This window comes from Ambystoma mexicanum, chromosome 6q (assembly GCF_040938575.1).
Source record: "Ambystoma mexicanum isolate Mex_15411 chromosome 6q, UKY_AmexF1_1, whole genome shotgun sequence".
NCBI classification, from domain to species: domain Eukaryota; kingdom Metazoa; phylum Chordata; class Amphibia; order Caudata; family Ambystomatidae; genus Ambystoma; species Ambystoma mexicanum.
The window spans coordinates 1,578,688,407-1,578,710,619 of record NC_090937.1 but is presented as its reverse complement, the minus strand read 5'-3'; the positions used below and the strand labels follow the sequence as shown (position 1 = coordinate 1,578,710,619).

The window sequence follows — 22,213 nt, the reverse complement described above, 5'->3', positions numbered from 1 at the left end:
AAAACCTTCTTTAGGGCGGTACACAATGTGTTAGTTTGACTATAATTACCAAATTCTATCATTTTAAAATTGGATAAAATACAACCAGATATCCGTTCAAAACAATCATGCAAAAACAGAAAAACACATACCAATGTTTATGGTGTCTATCCATGTGTTCCAATGAGTTGATAAGAAAATAAAATAAAACTTAATGTCAGAAAAGTATGAAACGAATAATGTGCAAACTATATTCACTGACGTACAAGGACTCTACCTTATATTTCAGGTAAGTCTTCAACTGACATATGGAGTATAACAGTGGTCATTGCTCCTGTCAAAACGAAGTGAGAGCTGATCAGTATTCAGCAGTATCTTAAATGGCGATTTTAGCTGTATGTAGCTAGATCGCCTACCTTTCTCAGCAAAAAATGATATCATGAACAGGACGCTCTACCCTCTGCCCGTGTTGGTACCAAGGCAGTCTCTAGTCCGTACCGGGGAAGAGGTGCAGAGGAATGTACCAGCAGTCTAGGTCGGAGCTCGGGGATCCCAAGGAACAGGAGACAGTCCTGTGCAATCCAAGTCAGTGACGAGAAGCAACAACGTTGATCACGGGTGAGGCAAACAATCCATAAGACAATCCAGGTCGGATGATGAAAGGACTTCACAAGACAAAACGTGAGATAAAGCAATCCGGGAGGAGGTCCGATTCAGCAACTAGAAGTTCTAGGTTGAGCCAAAAAAAGACGTGAGGCAAATGACAGTTCCTGGAGGCGGTCTGGTTCGGCAACGAGTAGCAGAGCGGAATGGGGGAAGTTCTGCGGGTAAGGATAGAGGACGAAGGACTAGGCAGGCAACAGGTAAGACGGGACAGAGAAAAGGAAGGAGGGGACAAAGTTCGAGGAGTCCAACAAAGGAAGCCGAACTTTGAACTCGGAGAGCAAGGTTGAGACGAGAGCAGAGGAGGCGAGGCAGGGATAGCAGGTCAAGCGTTCAAGAGTAGGTAACAAGGCTAGAAACAGGATATGTAGCACACTTCGAAACAAAATCAGAAGCAACAAGTTTTACCGCGGCTAGAGTTTATCTAGTTGCAGTCACCTGACCATAACATGTGGCTGACGTGACGCGAATTGAGATCCTTGTCCTAATTTCCATGGCAACTGCCACTGCAACGAAATGGAGGGATGGTGTCTATTGTGGCGTTGAACAAATGCCCCTTTTTTAGGAATCCGGAATGGTAGTACCGGCTGATGCCTCATGGAGTGACCCTGTAATGTCGGACAAGATGGGGGCGTTGCTTGCTTTGTTTGCGTCCTGGTGATCCCGGACCGATTCTTGACACCATGTGTGCAACCTGGTTAAGGGCAAACTGAGAGCACCAGTTCTAATGGGATGGATTCACTCTATTTTTTCTTTTTCTATTGTTTTCTGGTCCTTATGCCATAGGACCTTCTTCAACAGGATAAAGTAATAGTACTTTTTATTACACAACACTGCTAAGTGAACAAATTTGAATCATCAACGTGGTGCCCGCCTTCATTTTTCATTCCATGCCTTGTTTTACCGAAATAAACAATGAAATGAAAATGGAGTAATACCTGGCAGTAGAGTATACCGGGTGCATTGTTCGGAGGACTATGAACTGAGATGTATGAATTAAACCTGGCAGGAGAGTATACCGGGTGTTTTGGAGAATTGTGAGTTGAGATGCTTAAGTAAAACCTGGCAGGAGAGCCCACCAGGTAGGCTGTTTTGAAAGACATTAAAGCTGTACATATATGGGTCACTCTGTCAAGAGACGAGAAGCAATCTCTTGACCCTGTGAAATCTGCAAAAGAGAGGATGTTCTGTTCTTTTAGATAGAAAGAGCAATCTCATAGTGTTGGGAACCATATACACTGATGTATTAAAACTTGTGGTTGTCAAGAGAGAAGCTATGTCTTGCCGCTGCAAGCCTTGTGAACAACAGGAAAAGATATGTTATTTTGTGACAAGATTGGAAAACCAGAAGAAGGAAGTGAAGACCTGTTGATATCTTGAGACGGTGTGTTATTAAGGAACCTTGGAATTATAGGAGAAGGGAACCCCTTTCATATCCTTGTGGAACATTGGTTGTTTGCTGCCTTTTTGCACAATTTTGGTACTTTAAGTTGAACTGGCAAAGTGTAGCTGCAAGGACGTTGCCAAAAGAACATTCTTCCTTTCACTTTGATTAGTTTAGAATGTGAGGGTCAGCTTAGGTTTTGGACACGGGGCAGATGACTTTTGGATATCCTGACTTGGACACTTGATATTTTGGTTGATGCTGGAAAACCCCTCATTCCTATAGGGAAAGGTCCATTTTCCTCCAGCCCCTTTTTCTTGAATAAAAGTATATAGCGATCAAAATATGCCTCTGTGTCCGACTCTTACTCATGACCAATCACAATGCATACTTCCAGTGCTTGCGGTGAAGTTGCCCACGTAGAGGTTCCTGGTCCTCATGATTGGGAACAACCATTTCCAGTTAAGAGTTCTGCCTTTTAGACTGCTCTTCTTTGGCTGTCCTCATCAAGCTGTTAGACATGGTGGCTGTAAATCTCAGGACGTTGTCATTCCCTAACTGGTCGAATGGCTCCACCCAGATCTGCAACACACTGCTGTCTGTTACACAGTTTGGGCTTCTCATTGAACTTTAAGAAGTCTCTGCTGACCCAATCCTAGTAGTTGTTTCACTTGGGATACCCACTCAGGCAGATCTTCTCTCCCACCTACCCCATATAGTCATCTTTCCCAATCCCAGTGTTTGGTCATGGCCTCTGTCTTTGTGCATCTATTGGTACTCATACCATTCTGCATTTTTGTGGTACCTAAGACACTTATGCATGAAGCCCCTCCAGTGACTGCTGTGTTGTCAGTGACATCAGTATCAGGGAAATATGTTGGACTTCTTAAGGGTTGCAAAATGTTCATCGCAGGACCACCTGTGATGGGTTTGGAGAGAGAGAATACTGAGGGGGGGAGGTCATAATCTGTGGCACTCTTGGCATCAGCTAATAATGGACACAGTCACCTTGCTGAAAGGATAGGATGCTCAAATGGGCGATCAAAGGGTGAGCAGGCTTTGGTCCCCTGCCAAGGCACCGGGAAACTGTCAGTGTACTGGAACAGCAGGCCATCAGGCTGGCCCTGGTGGCATTTATTTCCTTTTGTGTGCTACATATGTGTCCTGATACCGATGGACCACACAGGAGCCATGCATTACCATAACAAGCAAGATGGTGGGTGATCTCTGCTCTGCAAGGAAAGTGAGTAAGTAGTTCTGTGCTCTGTAGGACGACGTGTCTGCCATCTTGTTGGCACAAAGAATGTGATTATGGATGCCTTGAACAGACATAATTCAACCTCCCGCGAGAGGGAGCTTTGTCAGTAAGTTCTAGACGAGGTCCTCTCCCTTTGGGGGACCTTGCAAGTAGATTTCTTCACTTCCTGTGTCAGCAAGAAGTGTGAATTGTTCTGCTCCTTGAAATTTTCCATCAAGAGTTGTCTAGAAGACTCATTGATTGCCAAATAGAACTAAGCTCTCTTTTATGCATTCCAGTAGAATCTTGTCATTCCGCTGCTTTCTTTGCAGGCTGCTGAAGTATAGGTCCACCCTGACCATGTTTTCTCAGGTCTCTTCTGTGGACTTACTCTCTCAAATCGGTGGCTGGGTCCTCAACTTGAGCATCAACAGTCTCAACCTGTAGGCTTGATGCTGAGGCTGAATTATAAGAGTGGGATTTGTCATTCAATATTGTCCTTTCCAACAGGAAACCTGCTACCAAGCCAATTAATGCCTCTAAGCAACATAGGTTTTCACTTTGCTGCAGCTGCAATGGGCTGGATTTTCTGCTTTCTTTGAACTGAGCTAGGCTTACAGATTGGCACAGTGAAATGGTAGTTGCTCACTATTTCGCTATTTTCACCATCCCCACTATTTTGCAGTGTTTGCAGGGTGGATGACCAGTTTCCTGCATACCAGTATATTTTTCAGGTGTGAGTCTTAAATCTTGTATTAACATTACTGGCTGCTGCCTCACTTGAGCCCCTTCATTCTCGTTGTTTGAAATTGCTCACCCATAAGGTAAACTTCCTAGCTGTCTTCATTACAGCTAGGCTGATGAGTGAGCTTCAGGCACTCTTTAACCTTGTCCAACCATTACCCCATCACAGATCTACTCTTTCCCTGAAGAGTGGTTGAAAAGACTGTCTTCATTGGTATCTACATTTCATGCTTTACACAGCAATTCCTTAATGGTATTTGGTTATGCTGTTGCTTTCACACTACATATTTCACTTCTCTAAACTTAACTGACAATATTGGTAGTGGGTTTCTTTCCATAGTGCCTAAAATTCAGAAAAAAATAAGATTTTCCCAGTTTTGTATGCAGAAGTTGTGATTCAAATAGGCTCAGGAGCCAGCATTATGGCTGGTATGCCCTCATTTGTTGTCTTCAAACATGAGGGGGCAGCGGTAGTTATGTGGTATTCGCATCTGACCATAACATTCTAGGAGTAGTCAGCTGTACATCTGTGCCATCATCTAATACATAGAAGGGGACCTTTTTTACTTCTGTATCATTTGTTAGAAACTTCTAAAAAATATTCTATTACTCTGGTTTCCCTTTAGTTCCTCGAGAGAATTTGTTTCTTGTACTTCCTGCCTCAGCTGCTTTTGGAAGTTGTAGGCTGGGATTCCAGAATTGTAGAAGGGGAAAGGAGTTTTAAATTCTGGGATCGAAGTAAAGATTTGATTAGCAGGTGCTAAAATCAGCTCCTGGTATCTGATATCGCCCAGTAAGCAGGAGCTACCTCTAGAGAATAAGAAGCAAATACAAAATATACCTTAGATCTAACCTCCATAGGAAACACAAACTATTGTTTTACTTTTAAATATGACCCTGAACCTTTCAATGTTTTCCACATGTGTCCTGATGTTCTTTTATACATATTCCAAGATCACAAAGTTAATGTCACATAGATGAAGTACTTGATTTATGTGACAATAATTTTCATCGTGGTTAGTAAAATCGGCAGACAAATCACTGGCAAATGGAGAGCACCCCTCCACACATGGTGTAGAAGGGCCCATGCATGAGGTTTTAGTCGCATCCAGTATGGACCATTATATGCTATTCTGCAGATTAGGCACTCCATGCCATTTCAATATGGGACAATTACACACTGTGCAGAGCTTAACATCATATGTGCCTAAGAAGCAGGGCTTTGTAGAGGTGTGAACACTCGCCAAGAATAAGGGACCAGGCTGGGAGCTGGATTCAAACTTCTCCTTTAATGACCTATTTTTATGCAAGTTCTTAAAGCCTTAAATACCCTGAAATGGCAGACCTACTGTTAAAAAAAAAAAAAAACTAAGACCTCCAACTTCTCCATCATGGGTCTGGCATGGATTCACATGCTCATGAATATTCCCCGTTGTCAGGCCGGGAATCCTCGGCAAAGAAAAAATCAGTATCCGTTTTGTTTCTGATCTCTTTCTTAGTAGTAACCAATCACTGATCTCTGGGTCATACTGCCCCCAGCCAATGACTGCCCTCTCCCTAAGCCCCTCCCCTGGCAGCCATCCTCAGATTTGTACCACACGCTCAAGTGTTGGGAGTCCTCGTGTTTAGCTCTCTAGCTTTTTGCTGCGTTTTCGCGCTTTTTTAAAGATATTTTCTCATTTTTCGGTCAAATAGAGCCTCAAGCTCCACCGTTTCTACATCCGATCAACGGGGACCCGTTTCGGATTTTCTACGCCCCTCAAGGGTGAAGTTTTCGTGGAGTTACGCTTCTTAGAGGAGTCCAGAAGTTTCTGTGGCCTAACCGGATATGGCCCAGGAGAAAGGAAGCTTGACGCCCGGAAAGCTGTTCAGGGTTTGCCCTGGATGCCAGCTGCAGAATGTGTTCAAGCTGGACGAGCACTCGAAATGTCTCTACTGCCTTCATGAGGACAAAACGCACGTGGAGAAGGACTGTTCATTTTGCGGGAACATGTCGGAACGGACCATCAGGGACTGACACCTTTGACTTTCCAACTGGCTGGAAGGAAAGAGCCCGTCAGGTGAGAAGAAGAAGAAGTCCGAGCGGTCCTCTAAGTCCTGTGAGGGCACCCCGGCGACGGGGGCCCAACCGAAGGCAAAGCACCGTGAGTCCGCGGGCACCAGGAGCGCCGAACGGTCAGGCTCCTCGGCTGCCAGGCAGGCTGCATCCTCTCCAGCGCCATCAACCACGAGCCAATGCTCTGGCTCAGGGAAGAGGAAGGCCGAGAACCCAGCGAAGCTTCTGGAGAGGCCCCAGTCGATCTTGAAGGATCCAGCCGAGGGGGACCGAGGCGGTGACCCTCCCCCCAAGGTGAAGGCCACAGGCCCGCAGAAGGTGGTGAAGGCCTTGATGCACCCGGCCAAGGCCTCTATCGAGGAAGTTGCAGCGGCCCTGGCGCAGCCTGAGGAGGCTACACCAGTGGAGGTGACCTCAGGGCCCAGAGTTTCCCTGCCACTGCGGAGGGAAGCCTCTTTCAGGCCCATCAAAAAGACCCCCGTGAAGACCCCGGTGGAAAAAGAGGGGGGGAGCCGGTGGCCATTGTGGACACGGACACCGCCTCCGAGGAGGAACTGGTTGAAGTCTTGGAGGGCCTCGACGAGGGCGTCGAAGAGGCCCAGTCCCACGGGAGGGATCCTGACGAAGGGGACTGTCATGATGCCCGCTCCCGGGGAGCCGGTTCAAGCCCTGCGTCCCCGAAAGCGGACATCCAGTCCCCAAGGAAGGACCCAGCGACCCCATATAGGGGCCCTTTGGACAGTGTCCTGGCGCCTATGGCGCCAGTCTCATAAAAGACATCAGTCCTGGCGCCATAGGCGCCAGGTGTCAGGATTCGTAAATCAGGGAGGCATACTGGCAATCTTTCCTTTCCTACTCGCTTACCTTCCTCACCTGGGTTTCCTTCGCTTTTGTCACAGAGACGCTGTTTCAGGACACGGAAGTTTGCTCAGCCAGTTCATTCTGTGTTCTTTAAGCAGCGCTGGGCTTTACCATGGAAATGCAGTCACTCTGCGTACTTGAGGTCACGTGTCTTTACACATTGTTAGAACCTCACATGACTTTTTGGTTTTCGTTCTTATGCCCCGCCTCCCCGCTACTCGCTGCTTCTGAAATTGTTATTTCTCTTGCCGCTACGTACCTGACTTTGCTCCTGTTGAATTTAGTGTTTTGACCCGGACCGCATACTGGATTCCTGCTTGTGTGTCCCTATTGTTGTTGTCTCGACCCTCGGAACTGCTCTTTGGAAGTGTTACGGATCACGGACGTCTGCTTGAATTTTGCCCGCTTGGTTTTCGACTCTTGGAACTGTTCACGGATTTTTTCTTGTCCTTATTTTGGCTGGTGCTGCCATCTACGTCATCCATTCTGCTGCTACTGGAACTTTTCTACAGACTTCCTCGTTTCCCCTTGGAACTGGAGACTCTATACTAGGCGTCCGCGTGCCGTCGGTTTCAGGTGGACATTGTTGTTTACCGGATCCTTGTTTAGGCGTCCTCGTGCCGGCGGTGGGTAGGTGGATCATCACTCCTGCTTGCGCATCACTTCTGCTCTTCAATTATTCCTCTAGTTTTTGAACTTCCTCGGAAACTCTCATCCGGTAAGACTGTTCCTTTATATCTAATTCTACTTTTGGTCCTTGTTTGGTTTCCGGTGAATCACTGGTCATTCTTTGTCCTCTTAGAATCCTGACGCCAACCTTTCTATTCTGATTTGCCAGTCACTCGACTACAGTCTATTTTCAGGTACTAAGAGGTTGGGTTGTCTGTGCATTGCTATTCAAGTTGTCTTCTGTCGCTAATGTACGGTTCCTTTGCAGGTTGACCGGTTCCTGTGACGTCCTCTCATCTTTTGGTCAATTGACTGGTCAGAGAGTTTCTTCTCCCTCTCTGTTGGGTACATTGACAAAAAGAATTCGTCCTCTACACGACGAGTTCAAAATCTTGAAATCAGGATTCTGGTTACTTTGTCAAGGAATATATATCCTGACTTAACACCAGGCTCATTATGGAAGTGCTTGGGTGCACTTACCTGATGCAGACCATGCTGCAGGATCCCGGCCTCCTTGAGGCCTGAAAGGAACTACTTTACCTGTGGGACTAATTTACCATCCGGGCGTGGTCGGGGAAGGATACATACCTGGAACTTCTTCCAAGGCTATTTAAACCCCACCAAAACAGCCACACGTGCTTCGCGTTGTTCTGCATCTAGCAGCTGGACACTCACCGTGTCTTCTCCTGCATCCTGACTTATGCCACGCCTGCCAGCATCCTGGATCACCTGCAAAGGAAGAGAAGAAGAGAACAGAAGAAGGAAAAGTCCTTACCTGCTAAATCCTCATCCCGGAGACATCTCGCCAACAATCCTGAAAAGGAAGACTTTTATTTAAAAGCTCATTGCGTCGATCGCTGCAGCGCCGCATTCCACTCGTCTTTACAGGGCGCCTCCATGTTCAGCAGCGATCATCCGGATTCGCAGTCACGCCCCAGCGCCTAGGGAGAAAAAGACCAGAACAAAAGGTGAGAGAGAGAAGGGAATAAGGAAAGCTAAATCTCCATGTTAAGACTTACCTGTTGATTCATTCCCTCTTCATTTCGGGTCCGCGCCGCATCCTGGCATTTCCGGACCCCGGCCCCTAAGGGGAAAAAGAGACATCAGCGTTAATGAGCGAATGAAAAGACATTACCAAAAACGCTCATTAAAGACTTACCTGATTTCTACAAGGATTTCACCTCTCATCTCGGGTCGGTGCCTGTTCCCCGGCGTTCCGTACCCCGTCCCCTATGGGGAAAAAGACACTAGCATTAGTACATTAATGCATGGACACAAGGGGAACCTCTTATAAAAAAAAAACTTACCTGGAAGCCAAGCAAGTTTGGTTCTCACCAATCCGAAAATCCAGTGAAGTAACTGGATACCAACGCGCCCCTGCATCAGAAGCAGGATGGAGAGCTCGTCCTTCCAGACCCTAAGGTGAGACGCTACGAGGAATCACAGAAGGGTTTCGAGGAGGGTGAGAGGGGAAAGTGGGAGGCTGATTGCATTACCCTGCAGACAGTTAATCCCCTATTTTCGCCTACAGAAGGATACTTCTGCGAGCCAAACAAACCAGATTTGGGGGCCCGGTCCAGTCCGTCTTCCGAATCCTGCGCATCACCTTAGAAGAGGTCACAGCAGCGCGAACCAGACCAGCGCCTCCATGGGAGTCAGGTGAGCGTTACAGGGACGACGAGAGCGATGGGGGCGCCAGCGAGGTTCCTAGTCAACCATTGCGCCCGTCAGTTCCGGAGTCGCAGGACAACTCGGCGGCCATTTTTTTGGCAATACAATCCTTATGTTCGGAGATAAGGATGAGATTGCCCCTACCACCGACGGAGGAGCCGGAGCCCGGCCCGTCGGTAAGTCCCCCAAACAAGAGAAGAGGGACCCATCCAGCCCCGCCTTCTCAGCCCTCGCGGCCTGCTCAGCCTTTGCCCACGTCCCCGTACCTGGGGATGTCACAGGAACGGACACAGCCACGACGGATACGGATGACGAAGGAGTGGAGCTCCCATCGCCTTCAGCCCGGGCCTCCCCGCCCGACGAGATTGGGTCTTTCCATGCTATGATCGCCAGGGCATCTTAGCTTTTTCAGCTCTGCCCCGAAGAGAAGAAGGAAGGGCCTCTGCTGGATAACATCTGGGACGAGGGTCTCACCCTTCTCAAGAACCCGTCAACGACGCCTGCCAAGAGGGATCGGTACGAGAAGAAGTACCGGATCCTCGACACGGCACCTTTGTGACTTAGGGCGTAACCGACCCCTGACTCGTTCGTCTCAGCAGTGGCCAAGAATAAAGCGGGGTGGCATCGGCCTCGACGTCAACTTCCCCGCCAGATGGCGAAGGAAAGAAGCTGGATGCAATGGGACCAGTTATCTCTTCAGCGGCAACAGCGATTAAGGCGGCCAATGCCCTCGCGATCGTGACCCGCTACGACAGGGAGTTATGGTACAAGATCGCCCCCCTGTTGGACTTCCTACCGGACGACAAGAGGGCTGAGGCCCTGTAGATCTTGAAAGAAGGTGAGGTGGCGTCGGACCACGACATAACCGTGGCAATGGACATTGCCGACACCGGTTTCCGCCAGCTAGGCAACAGCGTTTGCCTCAGACGACGAGGGTGGCTCAAGGCGACGGATTTCCGCCACGACGTAAAAGCCAAGGTTTTGGACATGCTATTCGACGGGAACAACCTGTTTGGGAAAACAGTGGATGAGTCCCTCTAAGCCATCAAGGCGGACACGGAGACAGCTAAGGCCCTGGGAGTTCTCCAGCAACGAAGTCCGTACTTTCGGAGCTCCGGAGGCAAGCAGGGTGCCTCCAAGGGATTCGGCGGTGGCTCCTCTACGTACCGCCAAGCGGCCTGCTCCTCGTCGCAGGAAGCCTATAGAGGACGAGGCAAGTCGTGTGGATCCCGCCGTCGTCGCCAGGGAGGCCAAGGCGTCCTCCAAGCAAGATTGAACCGATCGTGGCGTCGGGCCCCCACCGAAGCACCCCGGTGGGAGGCCGGCTGGCGAAGTTAGTCAGCGTGTGGGAGTCCATCTGCTGGACACCCTGGCCCATGGGCACGCTCTCGAATTTCTATAAAAGTGCCCCTGCATTCCTCGTGTGGCCAGGAAAGAAAACCACGTCCCTCAACTGCTGTTGGAGGTAAGGGCGATGCTCAAGAAAGGTGCCTTTGAGCTCGTCCCAAAGAGGCTCTGGGGCTCCGAATTATACTCAAGCGACTTCCTCGTGAAAAAGAACACAGGAGGGTGGCAACCCATCCTAGACCTGCGACGACTGAACAAGTACATCAAGGCACAGAAGTTCCGGATGGTCACCCTCCAACATGTGCTGGGACAGCTGGAGGAGGGCGATTTCCTGCCGTCGTTGGATTTGGAAGATGCATACTTTCACATTCCCATTCTAAAAGGGCACTGGAAGTTCCTCAGGTTCGTGGACTAAGGGCGGCACTACCAGTTCAAGGCCCTCCCGTTCGGATTGAAGTCGGCACCCAGGGTTTTCACCAAGTGCCTCGCTCCAGTGGCAGCGCGGCTGCGCCTGCAGGGGATCCACGTCTACCCCTAGCTGGACGATTGGCTCATCCGCGCAAGGACAAGGGAGCTTGCCTTAGAACACACAGGGAAGACCGTCCAGCTGCTCACGGACCTGGGGTTCTCCATCAACTTCCCCAAGTCCCACCTGGTCCCCTCTCAAGTCGCACTGTTTCTGGGAGCCAAGCTCGACACAGTGGCGCGTCTGGCCTCGCCGTCGGAGGAAAGGACAAAGGCCATCCTAGGCAATGTGCAGCGTCTGCTGGCCACGGACGTGGCCAGTGTGAGGTCCATCAAGTCCCTCCTCGGGATGATGTCCTCTTGCATTTATCTTGTGCGCCTGTGCAAGCTTCGGATGCGTCCTCTACAGGAGTTCCTCGACGCCCGCTGGATTCAAGCGACTGGCAGCTTCGAGGACAGGATCCCTCTCAACGAGACCTTCCAACGAGCGATCCGGTGGTGGGGCACCCGCGCTCATCTAGTGGCGGGGACAGACTTTCAGACTCCGGCCCACCCAGCGACGGTGACGACGGATGCCTCCCTGGAGGGGTGGGGAGCGCACACCGGAGATCTTCACGCGAGAGGCCATTGGCTCACGGAGGAGAAGCCGCTCCACATCAACATCCTGGAGCTCCGGGCAGTGTTCTAGGCCCTCAGGTCGTTTTTCCCGTCCGTCAAGGTCAAGGTGGTGAGGATCTTCACCGACAACACCACCACGATGTTCTACATCCGGAACCAGATCCCCGGCCCTATCCAAGGTTCGCCAGCAGGTTTCCCCAACCAAGGAGCATGGGCGATGCTTTCTCGTTCCCCTGGGACGGCCTGTTCCTATATGCGTTTCCTCCGTTGCCGTTGCTGCTCCGACTCATCAACCAGCTCAAGAGGTCCCGGTGCAGAATGATCCTTGTCGCTCCGGCGTGGCCGAGACTGATCTGGTTCCCGGACCTTCTCGACTTGTCATCGTCCCCACCAGTCAAGCTGTTGACGGACACAGATCTTCTCTCCAGAGAAGGAGGCGCCATCCTTCATCACGACCCGGAGTCGCTGAACTTGCAGGCCTGACTCCTGCAACACTAGAGTTTGGAGGGTACGATATCTCTGCTGACTGCAGAGAGGTTCTTGCAAGTGCTACGGACATAAGTGGAAGAGGTTCTCTGTCTGGTGCCGTGCACAGAAGATTAACCCGTTGCGGATTACGGCCCCTCAAGTACTGCCGTACCTACTGTCGCTGGCCGAGACTGGACTAGCTCACGCTTCCATCAAGATACATCTGGCTGCGATCTCCCGATACACCAGAACTACGGGACTGGGGTCCTTGTGGTCTCATCGCCTGGTGAAGGAATTTATGAAGGGACTGTTCCGATCGTTCCCGCCAGTGAAGGCTCCTACACCGGCGTGGGAACTCAACGTGGTGCTGTCTAGGCTCATAGGGGCGCCATTCGAGCCTCTGAATTCGGCGCCGTTGAAGTTCCTGTCGTGGAAGACAGCATTTCTGTGGCCATCACCTCCGCACAACGAGTGGGAGAGATCCAGGCCCTATCCTGCAAGCCTCCATACTTGACTTTTCACGACACAAGGGTGGTGCTGAGGACGCACCCCTCCTTTATGCCCAAGGTGCCGTCGGACTTCCACCTCAACGAGCCCTTGGTGTTATCGGTTTTCTTCCCGTCGCCTTCGTTGCCGGCAGAGAGGACTTTGCACTCGCTAGATGTGTCTAGAGCGTTTAAGTTCTACGTGGACCGCACAAAGAGTTTTTGGAAGACGTCACAGCTATTTGTGAACTTTAGACCTGCGAACCAAGGGAAGGCTCTCTCGAAGGCTTCCATTTCCAGATGGCTCTCCGGCTGCATCATGCACTGTCACCGGTTGGCAAACCGACCGTTGCCCGGCCGTCCGAGAGCACATTCGACCAGAGCGATCGCTGCTACCACGGCGTTCTTGTCTGGTGTGCCCCTGCTGGACATCTGCAGGGCTGCTACGTGGAGCTCGACGCACACCTTCACAAGATTCTACTGCGTCGACCGGGATTCCAGGGAGGAGTTCAGAGTCGGCCAAGTAGTGCTGCGCAACCTGTTCGCCTGAAGATGAGCCTGGTGAGGAAGTAAGAGTGCTTAATGTTGAGTTTATGTAATGCTTAATGTTGAGCCTTTGCCACCTCCTGTGGTTGTGCATGTGTGTACTGCTATGTATCCTTATATTCATGATTATGTGAATCCATGCCAGACCCCATGCTGGAGAAGGAACCAAGTTACTTACCTGTAACTGTTGTTCTCCAGCATGGGCCTGGCATAGATTCACATGCGAACCCTCCCTCCTACCCCTCTGCGGCTCTTCAATTGGTCATACTGCCACCTTACGTGCTACCAAATCTGAGGATGGCTGCCAGGGGAGGGGCTTAGGGAGAGGGCAGTCATTGGCTAGGGGCAGTATGACCCAGAGATCAGGGATTGGTTACTACTGAGAAAGACAGATCAGAAACAAAACTGATACTGATTTTTTCTTTACCAAGGATTCCCGGCCTGACGACGGGAAAAAATTTATGAGCATGTCAATCCATGCCAGACCCATGCTGGAGAACTGTTACAGGTAAGTAACTTGTTCCTTACCTTAACTTGTAGGAGCAAACAAGGCTAAAACAGCAAGGATTGATAGCCCAGTGCAAAGGTCACTGTATATTCACAGACCATGGCAGTGCCGGAAACCACAGTAGTGGATCCATCGCTTGAACTCCATGGCACGGAGCAGGATGACAGCATCCGTGTTAGTTGCTGAGGCCTTCCTCCTGCACTCTGTAGGTGCTGTCGAGCCAGCATATCCAGTCGTGCACTGAATGATCAAAGGACTTGTAATAGAGAGCAAGAGAGAAATGATCGGAGGGGCCATTAGAATGTCTAACATCTAAACGCACAGGAAGTGCCACTTCAAGAGACCCAACAAAAGTGTGGCATCGCTAAAGCATTGTTGGTCGGCCTCTATGCATGTAAAAGATGTGGTGAGGGGAGAGAGAGAGTGGAAGTGACGGTCTGAAGAGTGGCACAGAGAGATGTAATCCCTCGATTCTGAATATGGTACTATGAGCAGAGTAAGTAGGCGAATATGGACTCGGGCACAGAATGTGGAGAGAAATGCTGCATGACTCAGGAAGGAAATTGCTACCCACGGAGATGGAGGAGGTGTTCAGAGCAAGCGCACTCACGATATAGGCACTGGAACAAGATGAGGTAGGTGTCCGGACATTTCATTGAAAAGAATTCGTCGACAGGACATTTGGTCGATGTAATTTCTTCGAAAACCAAATGGTCGAATTTTTTTTTATTTATATATATATTTTTTAGGTTGTAGTTTAGGGGAAAAAAGGTTTTTTTTTTTAGAAAAAAGCCCCCCCCCAAAAAAAGGGGTAAAAATAAAAAAAGTAAAAAATTCGACCAAATTGGTTCGACCATTTGTCCAGTCGACAAATTTTTTTCAATCAAATGTCTGGTAACCGATGAGGTAGCAATACTTAGCGATGGATGGGGTGCAAAATTTACTCAAACATCAATAACCAAAACCGAAGTTGGCAAAACTTTGTTTTATTTTCAATTATCTAAAACAGGAAGGTTACAACGGACATCATCAGTTTGCTTGATCTCTCAATGCATTTCAGAAAAAAACATAACCTTTATAGTAAAAACTCGTCATCAATGAAGTCACACTATGTGGCAAACTACAAAAACCTACTTGGGGATGTGATAGGCTCTGAGGGAACATCTAAGTATACATACGTTCAATACTAATGGGGGTAGTGATTGGGTCTCTCACATCAGGTGGACAACTAAGCCCTCCTCTAGTGCAAGTCCTCCTCATCATCATAAAATACAAAACGATTCATTGGTTACTCAAACTATAGGGCTCGCTTGATACGTGGCCCTCTTTACGTCGGCACCCTTGTACCCTTCTGGAATATTCCACATGCTAGCAGCACGCAGGCTACCACTCCAGGTGCATGGAGGGTCGATGTGGTTATGCCTCCCCTCCCAATTAGCCAAACACCTATCATCACTCTTGCGGTTTGCCATTCAGTTAAGGCTTTGAACTTGGCCTTGCAGAGGCTCTCTGTTCCTGAGAATTAAAGGGAGTATGGCATGGTCTTATCTTCTGGTTTTGGTGTAGCTCGATCCAATGTCTATTTTTATCAGACCATGTGACTGGAGACCACGTTTTCGAGCTCATTGCTGCATATCATACTATTAAATGATTAACTCTTGGCACCTTCAGTGTTTTTCCATTTCACCTCAAACAGAAGTTGTTGCTTTCTCATGTTCATTGTAGCTAGTTGATGGACAACCAGGCTCACAGTGGCCTCGACTCTTGGTGTTGGCCAGCCAAGCCTTTCTTGAAGTTCTCCTTCGCCATTAGCTGTTTTCCAATTAAGCTATACTGAAAACCCTTTTCACTTACAGGGTTTCAAACCTTGCTAAAGTGCACAGTGGAACATCCAGGTTCTATACATTCCTATGTAAATACATTGGCGCATCGATGCAAACTATTTACTACGTAGGCAGCCTTAAGATCACTTCGTCTACTTGAGTTACTGCATCTGTACAAATGTAAACTGACTTTTCATTTTCTTCAATGTTTCTTTGCATGAGCATCTTCATCTCGAGCCCGAAATGTTGCTAATCTTCAACACCTCCTCTTCAGATCTTATAGAATGTTTGTTCTTTCATCTTGCATATCTTTCCAGGGTGCATCAGTTCTATTTCGCATGATGTCACCAATCTTCTTTCTCTCTTATTTTTCACACTGCTTCCGGGACTTCTTCCAGAAGAACGTTATTTCTTTTTGTGGATACATATAGGGTTTTCTCAATGGATACCTTGTTTCAAGGATTCTTTGCGGTCGGTACAGGCACCCTCACTGGTACTGCACGTGTCACAATTTCCGTTTCCCACCATGTAGGGAACATGGGGCAGAGCTTCTGGTGGGGTATTTGACTCCTCCTCTACAACTGGAAGACCGATTAGACCACGTAGTGCTAGGATAGGTGTGGCAACATACTGAATAACTAGCCATGATTCCAGAAGGTGCAGCAAGTCTAGTGAGGTATGTGAAAGCATTAATTAATATTTTCCAACGGAGACTTCCATTTGCAAGAGGGGGCAGAGGATGAATTACAGCAAATGCTACTCTAGGGCGTAGCCCAACAGAGGGCCAGCACCGAGGTCCATTGTGATCTGGGTTAAAAAGTATGCCTCCAAATAGGATGTCTTATGAAAGTCTGCATTGCTAAAACAACATGGACAATTTACAAAGAATGATTTTACCAGGAACTGTCCAAAGGGGTTTGAGATGAGTCTGGCTTTCAACACTACATGCCAAGAACTAACATTAGGGAAGGTCACCTAATCATCCCGGGGCTATCCCAGTCTGCTTACAATTCATGTGGAAGGAGAAGAGGCATAACTGTACGGTCACACAAGACATGCTGAGGGTCTTGGCGAAGAAAGTGGGGTAAGGCCAAATGAGCTTAACAAGCCAAAAACGGTCCAGACCATATCAGGGGTTCCTTTTACCATTACAGGGAAGATACAGCATCTTATCCAGACGTTTATCAAACTTGACTGGAACGTCTTTCCCCTCCTCTTCCTTGTTCATTCGGCTAGTCCTAACCTGACAAATTTCCTTTCATTCCACAGGTACTTGGGACCTCATGTCCATCTTCATGTGTGAGCTGGGAAAGCAGAGAGTGGAATGGATGATGTCCATGTCCACCATTTTTCCATTTCTTTACCCTTAAGCAGCAGCATTCAGACTTTCACCTTCTTTCTCTTGTCAGTGAAGGATGTGTACATGGGGCGAGCCACATGCGCTCAACCTGCCTGATCTCCAGATCCCTACCTCCTTAAACAGAGTATTTTCTTGTAGTTACCACTGCAACCTTGCATTCGGTATGTCACGCAGGCGCTGCACTCAAGTGTGTTTAGTGGTTGTTCGAGGGGTTTGTTCCACCACAAGGTATATCGTATGTATATCGTATGACCAAGTGCCAACTCTGCAGATGACCCAATGAGACAATGAGAAAAATGTTTATGAAAGACTTTAATGTCAGGATTGAAGTTTCAGCTGTGATAAGTGTTATGAATATCCAATGTAAGGATACTTTAATGATCGACCTTAGAAGGATGAACAACTAAGTCGGTCCTGTTGAGATTCAAACTTGAAGTGCAGTCTGGCCTCATGTCAGATATGAGCACTTAGTCTATTGGGTTACCTTCCAACAATCCGGCTAGCCATGCTGGGCTCCTCTTCAAAGTTGGTAAGTGAAGGGAAATTGGTGGACTTACATGAGGACTGCATTATTTTGGCTCTTTCAGAGACCATGTAATAATAAACTACGTAACGGGTTTACAGAGACTCATGCAACATTTTATGGAAAAGAACTAGGGGCATCATTCAGACAGGCAGATTACCGGACACACTGGACATAATAAGGGAACAACTAATCCAAGATCCACCAGGAAAAGTCAGCAGTTGACTACTAGATTGATGGGGCAGGTGGCAAATCGGGTTACATGGGGCCACACATAAGGGGTACTACATAGGCTAGAAAAAGATATGACCTAGAGCAATAGGCTATCTTGACAAAAGAAATATCCCTGGTAAAAGGGAGGAATACTAGTAGGACTGAACAATGTTAGTTGCAATTTAGCTGAACTGCAGTCATTGGGGAACGTGAAAAGAGGGAATGTTCTCCTTATGTTCATTGTGGTATGTTACTGCCCTTTTATAACATGACTAATCTATGTTGAAAGAAACACTCTAAGAGGGTCGTTGTGCCTAACCATTTTGCATTATGCTTTTTAGCATACATTGTGTCTGCTCAAAAATCTGTCGATACAAATGATTCTGTAACATCTGCAAATGTGCATTGTTTATCTCTGACAACCCTATGCATCTAATCATGAGACCTTTTCTATTACCAGCTTGTACAGATTATCATTAATACAACACACTTGGAGATCTCGTGCAAGTTTCTTGAGGAGTTCATTACCAATATCACCAATGTTCTCCCAGAGACCGTCCACACAACCAGGCTTTATGGCCTTACTACTTTCAAGGTGAGGAGCTAGTGCAATTGGGGCCCGCTTAGTTGCATTTCACTGTGGTATAGGTCTGTATTTTTGCATCTGAATAAACATTCATATTGTGAGAAACTCATGCTGACACATGTTAGACAAGTGATCGCAGTGCAAAGGTGATTATTAATCAATACAAGTGGTTTGCGTGTTGCAAAAACACCTCATCAAAGCCTAAATCTAAGATCGAGACAGGTGTCGATCATCAAATGAAAGTAAGACAGTCCTAGTGGTGTTGTCAAACAAAAAGGCCTATACTAAGAAAATACATTACCAATTCCTTACACTAAATACAAAGGATGTGGGGTTAAGTTCTCAAGAAAAGAGTGTTCTCAAATAATAAATCAGGAGGCTGTAGCCTGGATCTCCCATCCCCACGTTTTGAGCACAGGGGGAGCCTGGAGCCTGGAGCTTGGAGCTTGTAGCACAGTATGGTATCGGGCTTCTCCAGCATGAGACAACAGTTCCAATGGCGTTGATGGCCAAGTCTCGTTTCCTCTGAAAGCCTCTTGCCTTCGGGGCCTAATGTGTTAAAACAACAAAACAAAAGTTTCCTTAACAAATGAAAGTTTGTTTCCAAAGTTCAATGTGGGTGATGGTTTCACCCCTTTGTGCCCCTCTTCTGGGCTGGCCTTGCTCATATCGTATTTTACAATTTCCACTAGGGTGATAGCATCACCCCTGGGTCCCACACCTCTGGGCTGACCCTTCTCAATGGTAATCCAATAGTCAAAAATAGGGTGATGGCTTCACCCCTGGGTCTCCCTCTTCTGGGCTGACCCTTCACAATTGTACTTCACATAAAGTTCTGAGGAAAGCTTCGCCCTCAGATCTCCCTCACCCTGGCTCTGGCCTCTCTTGACTGTTAGTGCTTGGGTGATAGCTTCATTCTGGCTGCCCTCCTTGGGGTTCACTCCTGCCGTCTCTTTTAACTTCTGCTTTGGGTTGATGACTTTTCACCCTTGGATCCCCCTCCCCGGGCTCTGACCCCTCTCGATTCTTAGCCTTCCTTCACCAGATTTACTATGTCTCTCAAGCAGGGTGATAGTGGCTCTCCCCTGGGTCCCCCGGTTCTCGGCTGACCCCTCCTTACTTTTAATATTCACTTTTATACAGTTCACAAGTTTTGGGATTCACTTCCCTTGCTTTCATGGCAATTCAGGAATCAAAGTCTTTCGAATGTACAGGGCTTTAGCTTGACCCTCACGTATGACCACTTTGCATTCCTTTGGGGGGCCTTCCTATGGCCTTCTAGTTTCTGTAGTTTCTCAATATGGGGCTCGACCAGTGTGTCTCGAGTTAGCACCCACATGGTGCCGCTTTCTCTCGGCAGCTGGTCTCCCCCTTCACACTTCGAACAGTTCCTTTAAAGTTCATTAGCCTTGGTTGCCACTTTGCGATTCTCACTCAACACAGCCGGTGCTTATTGATTCTCCCCTCGACTCACCAGTTGTGATGAACCACTTGGCTTTAGGCTTCTCTGGAGTCCAGGCCAGTACCAAAGGCGCGGGAGTCTCCTCTGTTCCACCTTGCCAGCATAGGCTTGCCCTGGGTACTGTTAACATGAGCATCAGGACATTTGTACTATTGTTTGCGGTCTTAAATTTTACTCCACAAAGGTTCCGCAGGCCTGGGGCGAAAAGGGCAAGGTCACTTCTCTCCTCGCCACCCTCTCATTTCCCGCCACCTTTCTCTTCTCTTGAACTGCCATCTTGGATTATCCATCTCGTTGTGCAGTCTTTTGTGCTTGCCTTCCTCACCTTGCTCGCCTTGTGCTTTCTTGCTTCACCTTTTATCCCTGTGGGGAAAAGGAAGGGCCGTCAGGTGTGTATGGTTCAAGTTAATTGCCTGACTTTGCCTGACCTTCGTATCCGGACATTGTCAGATAAACAGTTTTATTACGTTTGTAAAACAGTGTTTCTGTTGGGAAAGGAAGGGGTTGGAGGGTCGGAATTTCCTACAGGATAAGATGGGGGAAACAGAGCTATTATAAACGGGGGCGGGGGGTCGGTTGGTAGAATGAGATGGACAAAATGGACAACAATGACAGAGGTGGCAAACAGAACATAGGGGATGGTGGGAACAGTAGTGTTTTGTTTTGGTGGTTTGATTATTCGGAAAATAATCAGAGGGACAGGAGTGGTAGGGGCCGTGAAATAAACCAGAGGGATTGTGGGATTTGTAGTATTTTATCTGAGTGAGTTGGGAGTGCCGAAGATCGCAGTCACAGGGACAGGATGAAGAATGACTGGGAGTATTCAAATGGAGACCGGTGAAACAATGATTCTGGGAGTTATCCTTTTTGGGTATAAACGGGTTTGGGACCTGAGAAGATTGAGTTCGTGCGGAGGGGTTGTTGGATCTGGGCCCGAGAGATTTAATAAGAGGAAGGGAGGCAGATGCAAGACAACCCACAAAAGCCTCCGACATCTTGACCGTCACACCGTCTCTGGTACAATACTGCGTCTTACTTGGGGCTTTCCCGAGCATATCCCCGGGTTCCCCTATGCAAGTGATCCTCCCCCACTGGTCCACCCCCAGGAACTGGATCCAACAGCGATGGCCGTGTCCTGGCCACCTATATAAGGGATTCCAGAGGTTCTACTGGGAGAATACCCTCTGATTTCTCACAATGTGGACACATTTCGTTTTTGTTGCTTTTAGCTTCTATTACAGCTTGTCCTGGTGATCCAATTTCCTTTCAGAGTCTATATTCTTTTGTGTTTTTAGGACGCACGTCATCTAGCAGAAGAGGAGATCTACACAAATTTGAATCAGAAAATTGACCAGTTCTTGCAACTTGTTGACTACGATTGGATGGCTTTGGAATCCAAGGGGCGAGCCAGTGATTATCTAGTGGATCTCATTGCCTTTCTGAACAGCACCTTTGCCGTTTTCACCCATCTTCCTGTAAGTAGCAAAAGGGGGAATTCTACATTCTCTTCTCTTTTGTTGTCATTCCAACTTCCATTATATTTTTTGTTATTCGTGAACAGATTTACAATATTTTCATTTTTGCTTATTGCTTGCTAATGCATAACAGAATTCCATCAACTTAAATCACAACTATTGTATCTGATGATATAAAATCTTTAACCAAAAACATGCAAATTGCATCATTTGCATTGTTTAAGATTGGCCGGTCAGTGGTACCATTTAAAATTTCAAAATCTAGGTTGCTTTGCAAAATGTACTAATAAGGTTTAATGGGCAGTCCAATTCAGGAACAATTATGCTTTCTATCCCACCAAGATATTTACTTTCAAATTAGAGAGGTGATGCCTTAAACAAATGTGACGAGAAGGGTTAAAATGGGGACTGGGTTTGAATGCTGCCCTTTAATAAAACATGTGTGCAATTCTAGAAATATCACTTAATTGCCCTGTGCTTTGCATTTTAATTATATAAGAATCCACCAAAAACCAGAGTCTGAGTTATGGGAGAGGAAAAAGTACAGCAAGTTATAGAGGTGACTTAATTGGGATACAAGCTCTCTAACAAGGTCTCCATGGAATTTCGGGAAAACCAGTCTGTATGAGAAGACGTCTACACTGATTTCCCAATTTATATTTCTACTCTAGTGATTGTGTACATTTTCCTTGCTCCCTCGACGGCAATATTATCTTGCCAAATTCGAACCATCAATCCTCTATGGTCTCGACATTTCAATACATGAATTGGGTAGTTTTCTCAACTGTATCTAAGGCAGCTCTGGAAGGAGGTATTGGGTTTGTTTATGCCAGTTCCCAATTCTGTTATTGCACTTGAACTTTGCCTAACTTCCTTGAAGGCTTGGCTTAGGTGGAGAGAATTATCCACCTTTAGAAACATCCTTGTTCCTCCTGTAAATTCCATATATGAGGCATTGCATGCAGCGATGGAGGCTGAGACCGTTATTTTTCTCACAGTTCAGAACCACGATGATTGGGGGATTGGACTCTGTGGGGCTTTCTGTGCTTAATTTGGTACAGGGACCTGGT

General features: G+C 47.7%; 1 protein-coding gene across 1 annotated transcript in view; it reads left to right on the top strand.

Moving 5' to 3' along the window:
• The window catches only part of EXOC6B (exocyst complex component 6B), a 2,452,465-nt gene that overhangs the window by 1,561,797 nt on the left and 868,455 nt on the right, over positions 1 to 22,213 (top strand). Inside the window, exons 17-18 of the mRNA XM_069632299.1 lie at positions 18,081 to 18,215; positions 20,964 to 21,143. Coding sequence (XP_069488400.1) covers positions 18,081 to 18,215; positions 20,964 to 21,143 — 315 coding nt within the window. The remainder of the gene's footprint in view (positions 1 to 18,080; positions 18,216 to 20,963; positions 21,144 to 22,213) is intronic.